The sequence below is a fragment of the Cyanistes caeruleus genome, chromosome 2 (assembly GCF_971803275.1).
Source record: "Cyanistes caeruleus chromosome 2, bCyaCae1.hap1.1, whole genome shotgun sequence".
NCBI lineage: Eukaryota > Metazoa > Chordata > Aves > Passeriformes > Paridae > Cyanistes > Cyanistes caeruleus.
Window position 1 is genome coordinate 83,750,474 of NC_141702.1, and position 20,477 is coordinate 83,770,950.

The following is a 20,477-nucleotide window of genomic DNA, read 5'->3' on the forward strand; positions in this document are numbered from 1 at the left end:
GAAGGGAAGGGAAGGGAAGGGAAGGGAAGGGAGGAAGGAAATGTGTCTTCCCAGTTCTGGGTCATCAGAAGAAGAGGAAAAAAGGCAATAAATTGTTAAACAAGTTTCTAAAAAGAGTGAAGAACGACAACAGATCTAACAAGCATGCATCCCTTTAGGAGGGGCACTAAGTCATATTGAATAGCCTTTGATTTCTATACTTTTGTTAAAGAGAGGAAGACCTAGAGCATCAGGGATGGCATTTAGCTGAAGTATTATCAAAACTGACATCTGGCAATTGTATCTTCTTTACTTTATGTAGGCATTTTTGTATTTATCTAATGTATTTATCTCCCTGTTGTCAGAGATATTTGGCCCAGAACTGGACACAGTACTCAAGGTTCAGCCTCCCAAAACCGAGTACAGAGGGAAGCAACCTAGTCCAACCCTTTCTTTTCAGTTTTTGAAATCCCAGTGTTAAAAGTGGACTTAGGTCTAGTGGCCAAGCAGATTGAAAACAAATTCCCTAGATGCTGAATCTAGTTCATTAGTATTATCAGAAATAATATGCTTTAAGAAGCTAAATTTTAAAAATTTCAACCAGTGTTTTAGCACATATGAATACTGTCTATTTGCAAGTTAAAAATTTCAGTTGACTGAGTAAAAAATAAAGAGTTGTCTGTGGCATCATGACAGACTTGAAAAAAAAAATCCCACACCCCAAAATTTAACCACCCAAGTTCAGCACCTCTCCTTCATCTGATTATCCTCATTCTGCTTTTCTACAGCTGAAAGGTCTCCAAAGACACTGAATGAAGTACATTTACTTAAAAAAAGAAGTTTACTGATGAAATACCCTCTTTTTGGTAACTACTAATAATCAACAGGTCCTGAATTGATTTAACATTTATATTTAAAACAAGTCTTCTAAATGACAAAAAGAGACAAAAAGAGGGAAAAAAAATCATAAATTTGTTTTCCTTCAAAAAGTCTATCAAAATGTAGCTAATTATGCTTTCTAATAGAATCCTTTTCATCATGGTAACTCATTGCTGTTTCCTTGATCCATGTTTTCAAAGCTATGATCAAGAGTTTGAGTATCAAAAACACACTGATGACTGTAACTTCAACTAACAATACTGTAATTAAGACACAGCTGGCCTGGTTTTAAAGCAAAAGGCTAATAGGACATATTTGTTCCTTTCAAAAATATATAATTGCTTTCTCCCAAATCAACCTAATCTCCTTAAATACGTTTAAAAATCATATGGTTTAGAATTATTATAAACCAAACAATGAGTGAATTGAAGTCAGCAGCATCTTTCCCAAAATAACTTTGCAGAAATGCTAAATGTGGATTTCTGTTTCTTTGATACTTTGGAATGAAAATAGTAAGTTATTTCTTCTCTAGTAGCTTTTTAAGAGAGACTCAGGATGAAGACTGACAGTAGAACTTATTTGAAATTTATTCTGCTTGAAATGCCTTTCTGGATAAACAGTGAAAAACTTTCAGGTGACAGCTAGAATATCGACCAGTGCACATGGAGCACAAAGGCCACTTCTTATGCCAGGCACAACAATCTTTGCAACATATTATAAGCAAATTACCATGCTGAACTTTTTTATCAAAGCTATGTTTTGCTAAGATGAATATTAAATGACAGGAAGGAGAATATTCCACTTAAGAAGTCAGAACTATACCCATTGGAAATGCATCTGTTTATAGCAAAATTCCCCATGTTCTTAGGACTTTCCATATCAAAATAAAAAGCTAAATTAGCTCATTAGTGTATCTTGCCCTTAGGATTGAGGAAGAAAAATTGAGTGAAGATTTATCCAGCTTACACCCTGCAACACTGAGATTTAAACATATTTCTTTTTTGAGTATCTGGAGTCTAAGCCTGTGAATCATTTAATATGATGTTGTTTACATCACATGTTCACAATGCCTCACTTTATAAAATAAAAGCTTTTCAAATATGAATAAAACTTCACATTGCAGGCATAGGAAATTACTATATTGGCTAACTGTTACAAAAAAAAAAATGCTGCAGTACTTTTTTACACAGTATGTGCCTAAATGTCATGTGTTTCTCTGTGATCGAATGTTCTGCATTTCTAAAAATAATTTTTGTTGTCTGTGCTTACTTTTTATTTTTAGATTTCTGTATAAAATATTGTCACTGTATAGCTCAGACAGCTGTATAACTACATATACTCAAGGTGCTAGCAGAATACCAATTTTACTTGTGCACCTGACAGCACCTGCTTTGGAGTACTGTAAGTAACTACAGAGAACATAAAGGTAAATATCTGACAGTGCAGTTTTCATAAACTACTTGAATAAGCCCAAAAAGACAGAAATTAAAACATGAGGTAGTGACACATCTTGAATGAGAAAGAGAAAGAAAGAAAATCCTTCCACATGCAAGGATGTTTTTATACAATTGTTGCTGTATTTTTGCCTCTGGTTGTCTACAAACCCCTTCAATTTTGTGCAGATATTTATGTTTCAGTAGTCGCCCTGAAAGAAAACAGTCTTTCTTCCTATAAAGATCCTACAAAGGAGACAAAATTTTGGCATATTTTCTAAGTGTTCCTATGAGCATTCATTCTGAGTCCTGATTTTACTCTCAAGTCAGGCAAGCACATAAAATGAGCAGCAGAGAAATAAAAGCTTCATAAATGGAAGTGATATGGAAAATCAGAAAGCATAAGAGATACATATGATGATGGTATAAGCAAACAGAAAACACATTCAAGTTCAATGATACGGTTTGTTAATTTAAGGATTATTGTGAAGATGAAAAGCTGTAATTTTCACACTAGCACTAAATTTTCAGTAAGATAAAAGTTGGATAAGCAGTTAATACACTTTCCTAAAGACAAAAAATATTTCTATTTATTCTAACAGGAAAACCACTATGGCATAGAATTCCATCTCTACCACATATGCTGTAACAAATATTTTTTTTTTCTTTTCTTAATTTATAGGAAAAATCAGCTAAAGACTGTAGCATAATAGTACTATATTTCTACTACAGATAAATGCAGGGAGAATTCAACATAAAGTTCTTGTGAAATGGCATCTGCTGTAATATTCACGTTTTAGCCATTAAAAAAATAATTATGTTTACTATGTTGCACACACCAGCAGCTGTCTTTCTGTTCCTAATTAAATACTACTGTTTTTCTTGCCACTGATAAGGGCCTTTTCAGGGACTAAAAGGAGAATATTTTGTGTCCAGACAGGCAACTATGTGGAAAAACACTTTAATATTTACTCTGTTCCAAATGTCTTGTAAGCTGTTCTGAGAACTAACAAAAGAATAAAACTCCTAAATATTTTTTTTAAATTTCATAAACTAAAAGACCATATTTAGTAACAATTGTTTTAAAAAATACCCCATAGGATCATAGGATAATTTGAATCGAAAGGGATGGGTTGAAATCTCCACGTTTTCCATGTTTTCTCTATTGGAAAATAATATTGAGTACTTATTGTCATTAGATGTCTTTCAAAATTTCTGAGTAAATTTTGGGGCAGAAACCAAGAGGTCCAAATTCATATAGAAATACATGAAAAAGTATTCAATATTAACTAAGGTTTAATATGGTCTGAGTCAAATTGAACAGATGCCATTAGTTGCCTGTGCACCTTCTCAGCAATCCAGGCTAGAAACATACGGAGCTGGAGTAACAGGAACTGAACCAACAAAACAATGGAAAGAGATTATTGTTTTGTACTTGACACTTGTTAGATCATGCCTGGCATACTGAATCCCTTTTTGGATCCAAATAGAACACTGATACATCTGAGCAATTCTAGCAGAGGATCATCAAAATGTTCATGAGTGAAGCACACACCCTCTGCAAGAGACTGGGGAAGCTGGCTTGTTAAGACTAAGGAGAGGCTTAGGGTTGGGGAGGAACCTAACAGCACCTGTCAATATCTGAGAGCAGGTTACCAAAGGCTACCCAGAGAAGTTGTGGAATTTCCTGCCTTGGAAATTTTCAAGACTTGTGTGCATAAAGCCTTCATGAGGATGGTCTTTTTTCATAACTGGCCCTCCGAAAAATAACATGATGCTAGATATCTTCTTCCTCAAGTCCCTTCCAACCTAAAGGGTGCTAAGATTCTTAGACATTGGAATGACTTTGGCAGAAAGCAAGCATACAATATATATTCCTGAAACATTCAACTCTATGCATTTCTAAGGCATATTTGAGTAACAATAGTTCTTCTGGGTTTTTTCATACTCAGAATTTAGTTGCCATGGTAACATACTATGTCTTGGAGGCCCTCTCCAATGATATTCCCATTTCTATAGACTAAAAGAAGCTACTATCTTTTTTAAAAGGTTTATATATTTAACCTCTCTGAAATAAATACATTCAATGGCACATTTGTGTTTCTGAACAAAAAGGTACATACTTTAATTCCTAATTATTCACGTAAAATCCAAACCCATGGGCATAATGACTCAATTTCTGAGGGTAGTAGAATTCATGTAATTCTGTAGTCATGGTGTACTGCCAGCCTAAAGCAAATGCTCCTAGAATTTTTTTCTCTTAGGTGGCAGCATGAGATCAAGGGAGTTTTCAAACAAGCAAACAGCAGGAAAACAGGCAGCGAATACAGTTCCATCAGTTGAGGCAGACATTCTGTTAACAAAAAAAATTTTCTTGCTTCCATTAAGATTAAATACTAAGACTTTCTGCTGTCATCTAAGTTTTCATATTATTTGATTTCTGTACCAAATATAGATCTCCTGATGCTGCAGAGACCATCGTCACAATCTTCAGCATTGCAAAATACAGAACTTGTTCCAGACCCTTGCCAAGTTGTAGATGACACAGAGTGAATCTTCACTTCCCCACCCCAAGGAGCAGCTTCCCTTTGCTACCTATGACCTGCAATAGATAGGGCTGCAACTCAAAGCAAGTGTTCTTCTAGGCAGTACACAAAAATGGAAAAACAACATGCTGCTAGCATTTCTGTCTCTAGGAAATGCAGGTAGTATCCTCTGACAGAAGATACCCCAGACTATGATGTTTATTATTGTTATTTTTGTAAAGCAAGCTATTAATCTTGTTTGTACTATACATGCAGGAAAACTGACAAAGAAAGATGAGATTCTGAGCCTGCTGCTGTACAATTCAATATCACATAAATCACTAAATGCCTATTAGTTTTGAATTATGTAACATTTGGGTTATTTTTTTTAGTTTGCTCTACATGCTTGCTGATTACACAGTTATCATTTCTTGGCAACCAAAAGTTTAATTCACCTAACACACTATTTAATAAAGAAACTTATTAAAAATCTTCTGCACAAGAATAAACAACAGCATATCATTTATTACAGGGAAGTCAGGTTTTTTTCACTAACTGGAAAAGATGGTACAATGCATCAATTGAAGGATAACAGCAAACAGTAATACAGGAAGACAAAGAAACTGAGAAACTATGCATTTCATTTAGTATACTCTTCTCTTTTATATGGCCAAAGCCTTAACTGCTACTTAAGGTTAAAGTGTTATGAAAATGATGGAATTGCATTTTCAGTCTAAGTACTGCTTGGTTTTCTACTTGAGATGCAGTATTTAACAGAATATTAACAACATCAAACTCAAATAACTGTGGGAAGTTGCCAACCACACTTACTCAACTTGTTTCACACAATGAGAACAATGCCAGACTTGCATTATGCATAACATCTACAGCTTGCATACACACAGAACACTACTCTTGTTGGGTTAGGGATTTGCCTGGATGTCTGATGTCAAACTTTTTCTTCAAAGTTTTACAATCATCATAGCAATGCCACAGGCCAAAACCAAACCACACAGACCAGAAACTGGCAGTTATAAAAGAGCTTTCAAATCTCACTTAGCAGCTCTTAACAGGGGGAAGGCACTGAGCTCCTAGAAATACTTACAATGTACATGGTCCTTGCTGCAAGCCTGTACTCACCTGGGATTTCAGCCTTTGATCACTGGTACTTCTGAACTTCAGAAATCTTTATTTCACTGTCACAGAGCATACAAATTAAGTCCCTGACTACATAGTCTAAATTTACAAAGACCATGATGGCATTAAGGTAAGGTTTTGTATGTATGACTTTATGAAACAAACACACAAAACATTAATAGTCAGAGAATCTGAAATTGGCAAGAATATTTTTCCTTTCACCTGTGGAAAATTCCACTCTCCTATCCATTTTCTAAGTCTCTACATCAGCCAAAATTTTGATCTTCATATGTATATGCACATTTACAGTAGAAACAGCCCAATGAACTCCAAACCAAATTGACTAATCCAGCCTTGTAAATCAATATTCAGGTTGCTGTACCTTTATTACACCCTCCATGTTTAAGTCAGAACTAGCACTAATTGTATATCAAAAAGGAAGCCCAGCTGACTTGACATGATGATTTTCTTCAAGAAAATTGTTTTCAGAATGAAGTGGATAAGAGTAACTGTACCTACCTAACCATAAGTGAGACAGCAATTAAATTCTATTTTAAAATACGTATATAACTTTAATCTTATAATTTGACTGTTACTGCTGTTATGCTTCTTTTATACCTAAACACAGTATCTTCTGGAATTGCATTCATGTATCTTGACATATAATTAACATATTTAATTTTTAACATGCCTGTAATACTGAAGTAAAGAAGCCAAATGACAACTAGTGAACTAGCCCCCTAATTAATGTAATTTCGAGATGTCATGCATTCTAAAGAAAATAAATGCTCAGCAAAAATTCCCCTGTGGCCCCCAGTTTAGAGAAAAATAAATCCTTTTACCGTATTGATCCAATCATGTAGGGCTGTGCCAGCTGCACTACAATAGCTCCACTCCCAAGCTGGTGGCATGTGTATCCAGAATCCCAATCATAGTTTTTTGTGTCTCCATTCAATAAGGCATTGCGACTGCGACTTACACCCTCAATCACACTGGCACAGTCTGCAATTGTTGCAACATTTTCAGTGGGAACTGTGAATAAAAAACACAAAGATGACAGACATACAGTCAGAAAACACTTCAGATGCCAATGGTCTTTATTTCTGGAGAAGAACTGTAAAAAAAAAGAAAAAGAAAATATGCTCAACAGAAGAAAATTTAATTCACTTAATATGAACTATGAACAAGTGGTAGAGATAGTTTTTATAGTATTGATTCCCAAATAGCTTACTAAATTAACAGATGGATTTCAGTACTGGTGATATGAAAACCCTCTTTTAACACAACTGGGAAAAAATACCTTGTCCAGCAAAAGTTCAGAAATTTTGAAATATTTTCTTCCTGTTTTCATGATGAAACTTCCCTCTACTACAACATCCAAAAATGGCTGAAACATAGCTATGAGAAACTTCAGAGCTATCTGTATGAGTCTTCAGCATGCAAAAAAAGAGATAATTTTTTTTCCACAAATTCTGTGATTTCACTCTGTTACTGGTGTTAGAACCATAATCTTAAGAAAGCCCTTAACCAACCAAAACACCTTAAAAAACAGGGGAAAAAAACTGCAAACTCATTGCCAAGCAGTAATCCAAGGCAGTGGAATAGCAAGCAGTTCTGGAAAAGCTACTGCGCTATCAAATGTACTAGGATCGGTCTGCTCATAAAAAATTACTAAAACCACCACTTTACTATTCCAGACATCTCCTGATTCCTCTATTACTGAAAAGGGGCACTCAACAATTCCCAGATTCTTATGGGTAAGCAGGTGCTAGACATTGGAATTACTTCACTGGGAACAATCCGAATAAAGCAAAGATTAACAATGCAAACTAGGAGTACTGGCATTTAATTAAAATTTGCTTAAACTTCCTTTTCTTCCTCTCTTCCCTGGGAGTAAGGGAACATATTTGTGTATTCATTTTATATAGGCTTCACAGCATCTTCTACATAGAGCTGGGGTTTTTTTTTTGTTTTTTTGTTTTGGTTTTTTTTTTTTCTTTTAATAGGAAAAGGAAGCTATTGCAATCTTAGTGAAAAAGAAAATGAGTAAGAGTCAATATCAATGCTCATGTTGAGGCTCCATGGCATATTCCAGACATACTCAGAGCTATATAAGTGATTAATTGAATGTAGTGCAGCTCAGTTCATGCAATATTTTCCCTGCGTGCCCTCTGAGCATCATCCTGCTCCCTCTTCTCACATTTAGATTTCTGCACTAATCCATGACCCTCCTAAGAAGACGTCACCCTAATTAGTCAAACTCATTAAAAACTGTACAGAAACTGTCTTGGTGTGTTTTTAATATAATTCTGTCATCTTCCCTACAATAGCTAATTAGAAAGTGACTGAGTAATTGTAGTGCTCAGAATGTGCCATCCTGTTCCTTTTCTGCAGGGGGTCTGCTACTCCCTATTCTGAATGTTCATCTTTTATATACACTTGATAAATTTATTAAAAGTACCATCTTGTGGGGACACTGCTCTGTGCTGTATTTTCAACTGTTTTGGTTGTCTTCCTTTTTCACATTCCCATTAGAATTTCTGTTTCAATCTTGGTCACTTATTTACAAATACAAACTGTTAAAACCAAGTCTTGTTTTCTTGTTTCTTGTTTTTTTTTTTTCACCAGCTATCCAGCTCTTACAGTAACCAATACTGTTAGAGAAAAGAATAGATTATAAATACAAAAATTGTTGTGGCTTTTTTTTTTTCCCCTTACTGTTCACACAACATTTTTGGGCTGTAAAGTTTGATTTGCTTTTATGGAACAGAAAAGATATATGTTAGCAAAGCAAACACATTCTGTAAGCAAACAAATGGAGAGGATGATTGAGGTTAGAGGACAACAGCATCAAACATTTATTAAAACTTACTTTCTTGTCTCCTTGTCTTATACTGCAGTATGGAGCACTGAAGAACTAGGTGTATATTTAATTCTAGCAATAGTATTTTTATAAAGGATTGCAATTTTCAAGACATGGCCTAAGGGTCATCAATACTGACTATATTTAAAGGTAAGACAGCTCTGCTATTCAACTGTCCTTAGAGATCTTCCAAGATAAAAATATACCAGAAGTGTTTTGTAGCCTCAGTCATATTTATTTATCACTCCTTACGCTTGTTTTTCATCCTTTTTCTTTTTAGCATACTTGATTTTTCATAAGAATTTTTTTTTTGCCCTGAAGCACTCTGAAAAAAAATATTCATGCTGCTGCTGCTAAGTGGCTTCCATATCTGAGTGTAGACTACCTCCTTTCATCTCTCATTCTGGACAGGTCAGTTTTTGCTTTGTGTCCATCCACTGTGACTTCACTACAATGTTGGTGGGCGTGGAAATGAAAGAAAATCCTCAAATAACTTTTTGCAACACAGGAAGGAACAGAAAAAAGTGGGTGTTTTACTGTTTCATAAAGCCAGGCATTAATAAACCTTAAGTGAATTATGAAAATAAACATACAGGGAGATAGCATAGGATATGTAGTACATAGTCTTACTTTATAGGAAAGCAGCAATTTAAAGCATTATGGACTGTTGAATATATTTATACTGCACTCTAGGCAATAGTCAAAAGTTCTCAGCTTATGTGTCATCGTAACAAAACTGCTCATTTTAGTGAATTCTCTTAAGACATAAAACGACCATTGTGAAGAAATTATAAACAATAAATTGCACTATAAGAAACGAATTTTGTTTTAGTTAGTACGAAGGAGTGATTTTCCTCTCATGATTACATCTGTTAAGTGTTCAGCTTCAAATTGCTCAGATTTTAGCTATAAAATTGCATTCCTTGTCTACTTGAACATCTACTAAGCTGACAAGTTTCCTTCCTGGGTGTTTGGAAAATAGAAAGCTGAGACTAAAAAAAAAAAAAAGAGAATTAAGGATGCAAGGATTACTTGAGTTTGATCATATTGTATTAAAGAATTAAAAGGGTATTAGGCATTTTGCTTTCACTTTCCACATGCCAAAAATTTGTTAAGTCTAATCTTTATTCAATATATGAATTAGCCCTTGTGTATTTGCTACATGGTAGAAAAAATATGAAATCTACAGACTTTTTAGTTAATTAAAAGTATAGCCACATGCCCTGTCCTTCATTCCACGTACTCTATTTTCTTGAGTTGAAACTTAGTGATGAAATTACTAAATTTAATTTGAATCTTCAATTGAATTATTCAAAGAAATCAAGAGCTCAAAAATATCAGCTTCACAAAAGTATCAACAGTATTTTCACCTGTTCCAATGAAAAGCTTTCTGCAAGCCATATTTAGCTATTAAAGAAAACCCCAGTAATATGTGTTTTTGTCCAACTATCAGAAATTGTATTAGAGAAACTTCAGAGAAAGCTGATTTTTCACTTGATACTTGCTACAGCTCATGATTTGTAATCCAATAAAATAGAACAAAACCATTCAAGTCACTAGAACCAGACATACTTTTCATTGCCTACTAATTGGCTGCTACAGGGCTCTTTCATTAAACATTATGTCTACAAAAGGCTTTCAGAAACATGAGCTGTTTTAGGAAGTGTGTACCCCTTCTTGTGGCACTGGAAACAGACAGAAAAGAATAAAAAAACCCAAAAACCTGGAACTATATGAACAGATCACTCTCAAAACTGACTATACGGCTGTCCTTTCTTGCAGAAATTGGAAAATTTTCCTTTCAGTATTTAAATTGTCTTCAGCATTTCACAACTTCCTAAAGCTACAGCTACAGCAAAGCTGACATACCCAATGGAGAGTAAGCCTCCATTGTTTTGGAAAAATGTGAACCCTTTTTCAAGAGAAAAAACAAAATATGGTAGCTTTGTGTGGACCCAACATTAAACTAGACAAAAACCAGCATCTCTCACTGCTTCCTTGTGGAAAGAAAGCAATCTTTTATAAAGCTGAAGCACACACTAGGAAACTGGTATGACTGGTTTCTCCCTGTTACACATTCAGTTTTGTTTGGTTTGTTGTTTTTTTTTTCCTAAATAACTGCCAGATTAAAAGACAAATTGATTTTTATTTGTATCATTTTATCCCTTTTAAAACAAGTTCTCCTAAGGCATTGAACAGCATACAAATGAAGGTTCACGATGGTTCCTAATTACTGAACAGCATTCCCCAGAGGGTGACCAAGGACATTCCATTGTTTTACATCCATCTTCTGCTCTTCAGTCATTATTCACTGCTATGTCTTTCATGTGTAATGTATAAGTTACAGGACAGTCTGATAGACTGAGACTTCAGACCAACACGGCTTCATGGAAAACCAATACACATTGCACTCCCAATGACCTTCACCAGGCTCATAATCAGACAGATGGTTGGCCAAGCCCCCATAATGCCCCTCAGCATTGAGTAGTGATTAAAGGACTGAGGTTATAATTTGTTCTTTCATTTGAGGCAGAAAAGACGATTTTCTTCCTCTACTAATGTGGGAAAAAAATGCCCAGAAACCTAAAGAGGCCTTGCACAGAAGCAGTCGTTTAACTGCTGTTGTAACTTCTTGCCACTGGGCAGATTAGAACATTTTACAATACATTGCATGACACCAGGTACTGCTTCCAAAGGAGTATGCCTCTTATTTGTGAAAATATTATTTTGTTTTGGATTCTAGATTAAAAATTAATGGCTAAAGACCATTCAAAATTTCATAAGCAGAAGTTCATTATAAGCAAGCACTATGATTGTGAGATCAAAGAATATTTTCATGATTGTTAAATGAAAGAGTTATGTTAATATCATGAATTTAATATGTAAAATTGTTAACTTACACATTTAAAGATAATACTATGCCAAAAAGAAAAAAACATTTCAACCTTAACATCTGCGTTAGGGAAATAATTTCATATGATTACATTCCTTTCTATCACCTCATTTCACAAGACAGGAAACTGTAAAACGATACTTAAACACCAGACAGTGCTATAAAGAGTATTTTCTGCTACTTCTCCTTCAAAACTCCTACTCAGCTACCACTGAGTCATGTTGATAACACATCCAGTATTGTACAAAGTAACTATATAAATAATCTTCCACATTAAATGTTAATTGTAATATGTCAAGTTAAGAATTTTTCATTAAAACCTTGTACACAAAAAGACAACATTATATTGTTATCACAAAACAGCACTTCATTTTTATTATTTGTTGATCAAGTTGAATGTCTTTCACAAAAAATAAATAAATAATTACTCAAGTCTCCACATAATTGGTCTCTAACCAAATACCTCAGAGGCCTCATTTCTTTGGAGTGAGTTTTCAAAGGACAAAGTCTTTCACATATTATCTTCAGTGTTGTTTTGGTAGAAGTAGGGGTCACATAGTCTTTCTGAAAGGACCTTTTGGCCTTCAAGGGTTAACCAATACTTCAGTGTTTTATTAAACAGGGTATAGAAACAGCATCTGTGTTAGTTCTAACCTAATTTAATACTGTATTTAATACCATATGGGATAAGCAGTGAACCCAATGAACTGCTTTTCAAGGGTTTACGATGAAAGTTTCTCTACTCAGTTAAGCTTAAAAGCAATCTACTCTGATTAATGCACTTTCATATATTTTGTTATTTTTTCCTAATTGCTTTCAATTCACTTTAATCCTATCTGGTCACTTCAGAAACAGAAACAAACATTACAAATCCTCATCAGAGCAATAAAATAAATCTGTGCCAACACACTGGTATTCATACTGAGTTTTTACACAAGTGGACCTTAGACAGAGGTCCTTGAACTCAGGGTCATACAATATGGCACCTTATGTTACTCATCAGAGGTATGAAAAAAAAGCATTAAATGGATATAATACCTTTTTGCTGTATTTAACTTGTTGAGAATATTTTTGAATATGCAATACTGGAGTAATGGCCAAAAATTCTGATGGAACAGTCAGAGGTGCCCCTGCTCCATTTCACAGCTGGACAGGCCCCAAATAGTCCCCAAATCTTTCCATTTGTATTTCTCTCAACATAAACTCTGCAGGGTCATGTATACAACTGCTAGTGCCTCACTGACAGTTGGAAGACTATCCACATCCTACTTTCAATTAACTACTCCCCAAATTCTTACTTTTAATTTTCTATCAATTGTATTGACTAACATCCCTTAAGCATAAAAAGCTGTGAAAACCTACAGGCCTCTCTTCCCTTATTGCTGATCGCTTCAAATGAGTTATGCATACAACAGCTTGACTGACTCACACTGAACAACAGCAAAGCTGCCCTCGATTAACAAGCAACATTAACACCAGAAACCCTCACTTACACTGCCCAGACCCTGCTGACCTATAAGATTCTACAAAAACACTGTCACAAGGGGAGAATTTTTAATAAAACCTTATAAAGTCTCCATTCCCTAGATTACCCTTGAAACTTAAGAAATGTTAAAATAGATCAAATAGTTTGTCTCACCAGACTGATCACTCAACCAGAAAAAAATAATTGAGTCTATGAAAGATGGGTCACTTCTAAGTTCACTTACACAAACATGCACAGATTCTCTGTCTTGCCTACTTATGATCAAACAATCTTTCCGTTAACACTCAAAAAAAAATTACTTAAGTCCCAAATTCAGCATTTACTAAATAAGTTTGATCACCTGAAATAAAATGTGAACAAATATTCGTACACACTGATTTTGTATGAAGTTTCTAAAAATTCATAGCTGGCAGTCCTAACTATGAAATTTAGCTGAAAAGGTTTATCAAATCTGAGCTACTTTGTTTCTCTACTAACTAGCTTACTGAAGGGAGATGTTTTCTTTTAAAGCAGTTCTTTACTGCTTATTCTATTTTGTAGTCAACAGCAATTGCAATGCTACTTGCACACTACCTAAAACAAAAGGAAGGCTTTTGATTTGCCTTTGTATAATGCACAGGGAACAGGCTGGAGGAATTGGGTCTTGGTTTTTCATGGTTAAATACTATAGTTTTCTCAAAAAAAAATTTAAAGTGACTATGTCTTATTAAAAATCTTCCTTTGCATCCTATTTTGAAAACTGTTTTCCCTTCCATCTGTCACAGGTACATATTTAAAATTTAAATATATGTTTAAAACCAGCATGAACTCTGAAAATTTTGCTGAAATTCTTGATTTTATGCCATAAGTAATACACTGTAGGAAATTCTGCCTAGACAACTACTAAATACTCTCTCCCCAGTTAACTTCAGGATCTGACTTCTGTGAGTTTATACGGAAGAAAGCACAGAAACCAACCCATTTGAACCATTTAAAAAAAAAATCAATATTAAGTCTTTCTGTGACACATTTCATCATTCAGTACCATTGAACTGTTGGGGATTTCTACCTTAAGTAACATAAATTTACTTAAACCAGTGTAATACAAACTGTCCAGAGCTGAGAGCTCCATCAGTGTGGTGTTCTGAGTATAATAGCAGCATAGCCAGTAAGTATGTTCTGCCATGGCTAAGCATCTCTATGGCTCTTTGGAGAGGAAATCAATACATGAGAGTTTACTTTCAGCAGCTGTAACCAGGCTGTATAAGATGCCCTAAATGTCCAAATCCATCATCACTACAATAAATAGCTGTGTTTAGTCTTTTCCTGTAAGAGAATTCAGGCTAACCTACTGGGAGGCATGAGCAACCATACTGTGACATGCAAAGAAAAATCACATTGCCAGCACTGACTGACTCGGCTACCAGTGGGTTTGTCAGCAGTGGTTAATTTCAATTTCAGCATTCCTGCAGCATCATTAATTAACCCACAGTACTGGAATTTCATAGAAGTTGTAAGAACCAGCCAACTAATTCTATGCTTACAACACTGTTTAAATCAATTTAGAGATTTCTGTATGGAAACAGATGTAGAGCGCAGTAATGGCCAGCTTTAAAAGACAAGTGTTTACAACAGTTCATGAAAAAGAAAAATGGTTTTTATCTCTTACCTATCAGACCCTTCTCAAGAGTAAAGGATTTGTTTGTGAACATGCATTCAAATGCCACAATATGGAAAACTTTGTTCACTGTATTGTGGGTCCCAACAATTCGAATATACCTATAAGGAAGCAAAGAAAGGTAAACACCACAAGTTAAACATGACCAACTTCTGTGCACTTAAATAAAATTGATTCAGTTAGACTATAATGTGCAGACCCGTAAGAACTGAGTAACTGTTAAAAAAAAAATAAAAAGGAGTAAAAAAAAATATCAATTTCATAGCAGGTTTGCATCTAGTCAGGATGCTGGCTCTAGTACAGTTTATGAATAAAAAAAAGTCTTTAAAGAGATGTGAAATCTGTTAAAAATGTTTCTGGATTAATTTGCAAGAAAAGCAAAATTAGAGACCTATTGTTTCAGAAATGGTCTGTTAGTGCAAATATGTGCTCCGGATGTTTTAAATAATAATAACAACAATAATAGTAATAACAACAAGAGAATAATAATCATCCTTTTACCAGCGAATTTTCAGCACTGTAAAAGATTTCATACAGCTAGGACAAGCACAAAAAAGAAGTCAGGCTTTTCTTCAAAAGCCAAAAATTAATTCCATTTTATTAAGACTCTTTCTAATTCTAACACTGGATGTACAGGATATCAATCTCTATTGGTGTATCTTTTATTAATAATGAAAAAAACCCTCATTCAAATATTATGAAACAAAGCTACTCTGGGTTTCATTCCTGGTGGTATAACTTACATTTCTATACTCCAATTGCAAATCAAATAGAGCTGCTCTCAAACATTGCAACCTATTCACCTGCTGCATTACCCTGGAGGCTTCACTTTCCATAAACAACCACTAATCTTGATTCAGTCTGATTCTGCATTTTCTGAAGAGATCCAACAATTCTTCCTATAAATTTTGAAAAATATCTAAAGGACTACTGTACACCTCTCAATAAATGCTGAGCATGAAACCAGAAAATTACCTAAACCAAATACCAATTACCTAAACCAAATAGTTCACGAGATGGGTTACCCACATTTGTAGAAAGCTTTGAACAAATTTAACTAATTTCAGTTAACTATCAGAGTGTATGAATTGTCAGCAATATCCCTGGTCTGTCCTTCATTTACATATAATATATGTAAATATATTATAATATAATTTTATTTCTAACTTAATGGTGATTCACCAACAGCATCATTTTGGTTTGTGTTCTTTATCAGATCAATTTGACAAGATATACAGTATCTTTTCTGGTATTTTCTTTTAAAACAATAAAAGACCCATCATAGCTATTTACTGTGTTAATGCTCAACCTCCAAATTTAATTTAGAAATTATTTTAATAATCATAACTCGGCACAAAGAATTATATGCTATTGTTTAATTAATATTAACTCGCAGATCAATCAACACAGTAGCAAATATCCTGAAAGTTATTCTATGCAGAAAAGTAAAGTTGCAGAAGTGGAGAAAATATTTATTAGTCATAAAGAAAATGAACCTGTGTTTTAAGAGTAAAGCAGAACTTAGCCCTTACTCTGTAGCTGTGCCAAGTGCCTGCAAAGAACATCACAGGAATCTTGGCTGACAGGCAAACAGGAGGTGTTTCCCCAGATCTGCCTGTGTGAACCAGCTGATGTTCTTTTTATGAACTCACAACCAGAGTTTGAACCCTTAACACACAGGTAATGTCCAAAATTTGACAATGGTAACTGATCCTGCTCCCTCCCGCCTCAGAAGCACAGAATTCAATTGAACAGAGGAATAATTTTAGAGTATTTTGAAGTGTACATGGAAGCTGGCTTGCCATAGAGACTCTTGTCTCCCAGGCAATGAATGTATTGATTGAATTGTGCTGCTTGGACAAAATGCACCAGGCAAACCAACAGAGTGTTACTAATGGAGATGTACTTTGACATCCTTCAGTTACACTTCCTTGCATTAAAGAGCTTAGAGAATAAACAAAGTAACAAGATTAATAGGAACACAAGAAACTGCTTCATAATTAGCATTTAAAGCTAATCTACTTAGATTTTTTTGTGTTATAAAATTGCATCATTAGAGGAAATTTCTTGATTGTTTGTTCAGAGCAATTGGAATTTGTTCAAATTCCTGTCAGCAACAAAGCAGGTTCATATGACACAAAGTTATCTATGAATCTTTGTGTAATTGCAGACGGAAAGAATCACAATTCAATGCCTAGACAAGCTCCACTGTTGATGGACTTTACTGATCAAGTGATAAGACTGCAAGACAGAAAAAATCCCTGAATCATTCTTTAAAGAAAAAACCTTGATCAATTTGTGAGGTTTAAATGAACTTCCCTAGCAGATAAACAGGAATGCAACATGAAAATATTGCCCCTTACTTTTATTTTCTGGCCTTTTTTGAGAATAATGGATGCTGTAATATATAAGTGCTCTTAGAGTTTCATCCATGTCAGAGACTTCTCTAGCCACAAAGAGTCAAGCTACACATGACCCTGAAATTTTCACAACAGGAATATCTGAAAAATCTGGCTGGTGGGTTTTTTCCCCCTACTACCAAGAAAATTGTTTTGACTATAGGGAAAAAGCATGTTCTACTGGATCTTGGTAGAATTTTAAACTACTGAAATATGAAATGGGTGGATTAATTAGGCACCTACACGGCAACATCTCTCATTCATCTCCCATTTTTCCCAAAGCAATTCTTCTCCTTTACATGAAATTATAATATTGGTGCTCTGTTGTGACTACATATGTTTTACTTCTGCTCTTTACAGTTGTAAAGCCGACACATATGATTCAGATAACAGCTGCTGCACATCACACCACTGATTCTGCTGTGGGTACCCTGGAGGACTACAAACACCAAAGCTCAGCTGCCTACATCATCATAACAGGATGTGTCCTATGTGTCAAAGCATGAAAATATGCATACTCTAGGAGTAATTTTAATCCTTCATTAAAATAACAGCAGTAAGATACAGACAAACTTTATAATATATTAAGCACAAATTCCACTCCCTTGAGAATACTGAGACAGAGGACTAAAAAAGGGGAGGGAATGGAAATTCACAGGTATTTTGCACTGATATCCACTCTTCATTACTATCAAAGCAGCCCAGAATAACAACAGCAAACTCAAAGAACTAAATCTAATATGCACAAAATGTGCTTTCATGAAATTGGCATTTTGTTTTCCTTTGTGGAGCATTTGGTATGAGACACCAGTGCTAGAATTATTACACTCTTTATACCTCCTCTAACTGCTTAGAACCACTAACATTCACATTCCAATCACAACCACAAAGATGCATGAGGCACAGCACAACACACAAGGGCATTAAAAGACATTGTGTTTGTATTTTAGTGGAAAAGGAAACATAGTGTTATTCAACACCATCTAAACTCCTTTTATTGACAACTCCCTAAAATGAATAATCCTTCAGACTGACACAGCTGTATCAACAGACCTGTGGCAGGAAGATAGAAAAAGCAAGGAAGAAAAATCTACTGCCAGCATTAAATAATGTGGGAGAACAGTGGACATAAATGAACATATAAAATAAAGAATTAAGCCAGAACAAACACAAAAACCGTATCTATCTTTTGACAGAAGACAAGTTTTCCTGCACTTAGAGAGGAAAGTCTAATGAAGTCTATTTTATACCAAAGGAAATCCCTGCTGCAAATTATGGATGCTAAATCTAAACCACAGTGCCTGTACAAATTACAGGCCGCATGGCTCCTCAAGCTGCCTGAGAAAGTAGCCTGGGAAAAAATATGAGAAGGAATTAAAACAATTCTCAGGGACACTAAACAGCCTTGCAGGTGTTGTTTTGCAGTCTTGTTTTCTCTTGCAGGACAAGGCCAGGGGGGTGATGGGCCCCCCTGACCAATGATGGTGATGTAGCACTTTGTTAACCAATAGGAGTTTCCTTTCTGTACCTTCCACGTACCAGTCTATAAAAAGCAGGCCTGAAGTAATAAACCAGAGAATTCTCGTGTTGAAACTCCCTTGAGAGTTTGTGTCGTTCTTTCTAGCCGTTCCCAATCGGAACGACAGCAAATATTGAAAACAACAGTGACAAATCAAAACACACAAGACAAAAATCATTGAGCTCCACTAGGAAAAATACATCGAACACCTACAAAGCCTGGACAGTAACAAACATTTTCACCTTGGAAATACAACCAATAGTGAAGCAGTTAAAAACACAACATGTCACACACGTGTGTCAGAATGTGTATGCAGATATTTTATGCTGGGGCATTCAAGTGACTAAAAATACTGGTATACAACACATAGGACATGCAAATGTTTGACATTGAAATGACATGTAAGCAGTATGTCAACCAATCAACCAATGTTTCTCAAAGGTTATAACCAAATTAACACTGATATGCTTTGGAACATAAGTAACACTTGCACAATGTGATAATATGTTTTGTAATCCATACATAATAATCTGTAAGAATAGTAAATTTACAAATGCTTTGTTATTTTTTAATGGTTTCCAATTTTTATTTCTTTAAAACAGAAAAAATGAAATGAAATGTCATCAGAAAACACTGTGGCGCAGGCTGTGACTAAGGGGAATGTAGACAGGGTGACTGGGGCATTTGCAGCAGTAGCCAAGGACAATCAAAAATATTTTAATTGTGGAGAGACTGGACATTTCTTTAAGGACTGTCCCTGGCAAAGTACACCAATTAACTTCTGCAAGCACTATCCATGGCCAGAACCATGCCTGCCTTACCCATGTGTCATGGAGTTACTTTACCTTTAAGGGAGTTGGAGTTGCTGGGAAGTGTTTGGAGTCTTTTCTCCTGACCAATTATCGGTCATTGCTGGGAATTGACAGCAGTTTAGGCCATTGAAAAGTGGGATCAACTTGTGAACCCTACCTTAAAATGTAAAAGCAGAGCTCTCTGGGTTCTCTTTGTTTTTCTGGCTGTGGAGAGTGGCGGAGCTCCAGGCCTCCCGTCCCTGCCCAGGCCATGCGGCCGGGCGGGGATGGGGCCGGGCCTGCCCCGTCTCCCGGCCGGGAGATGGAGGGGCCTGGGGAAGGTTTTCCTCGGGCCCGGGCCGGGCCGAGCCGATCTCTGGCTCGGCTGCAGGTTTTGCTGTAACTACATTTACTAGAAACTGCCCAGTGAAGAAAGAGAGAAGCCCTGGGCTTGCAGCGGGTTGGAGCAGTGACCACACGCTCCAGAGCAGCCATGAGGAACTTCCCATCGCAGACGGCTCCAGCTCCTGTTGGGCAGAGATCTCCGAACCATCTACAAAAGCCTGGGCAAGATTTTAACTCTTTCATTACCCAGATGAGACTTGCGGATTAATCTTTTTATCCAGAGAGAGAGAGAGAGAAAGATCAACATGAAAAGAGACTTTATAAACTACCAGTGACAAGAAAGAAAAGAAGCTTCAGGAAAGGTAGAGAATTAAGAAGATGCTTTAATTAAGCTGAAATATCTCCCTGTTAAAACTATGGAGATGGACAATGAAGTCCTGAAAAGAACTCCTTTAATTCATGATATAGGATCTAGAGAGGAATAGTGTTCAAAGTGTAAATTTGAGTAAAGAGTAATTATAGTATAGTGAAGTACTGGGAGATTAAAAGCCTTGAGAGGCCATGAGAAAAC

General features: G+C 35.5%; 1 protein-coding gene across 22 annotated transcripts in view; it reads right to left on the reverse strand.

Annotated features, from left to right (window-relative positions):
- BTBD9 (BTB domain containing 9) overlaps nucleotides 1-20,477 on the reverse strand; it is a 160,649-nt gene that overhangs the window by 72,593 nt on the left and 67,579 nt on the right. For 21 of the 22 annotated variants that reach the window (XR_015283601.1, XR_015283600.1, XR_015283602.1 and 18 more), the window contains 2 exons: nucleotides 14,844-14,953; nucleotides 6,796-6,985 (listed from right to left, as the gene is read on the reverse strand). Coding sequence is in view for 17 of the 22 variants with exons in the window: in XM_023924411.2 (XP_023780179.1) it covers nucleotides 6,796-6,985; nucleotides 14,844-14,953 (300 nt within the window). In the remaining 5 variants the exon portion in view is untranslated. Of the gene's footprint in view, nucleotides 1-5,956; nucleotides 6,986-14,843; nucleotides 14,954-20,477 lie in introns of all 22 variants that reach the window. The other variant, XR_015283604.1, reaches the window with a different exon arrangement.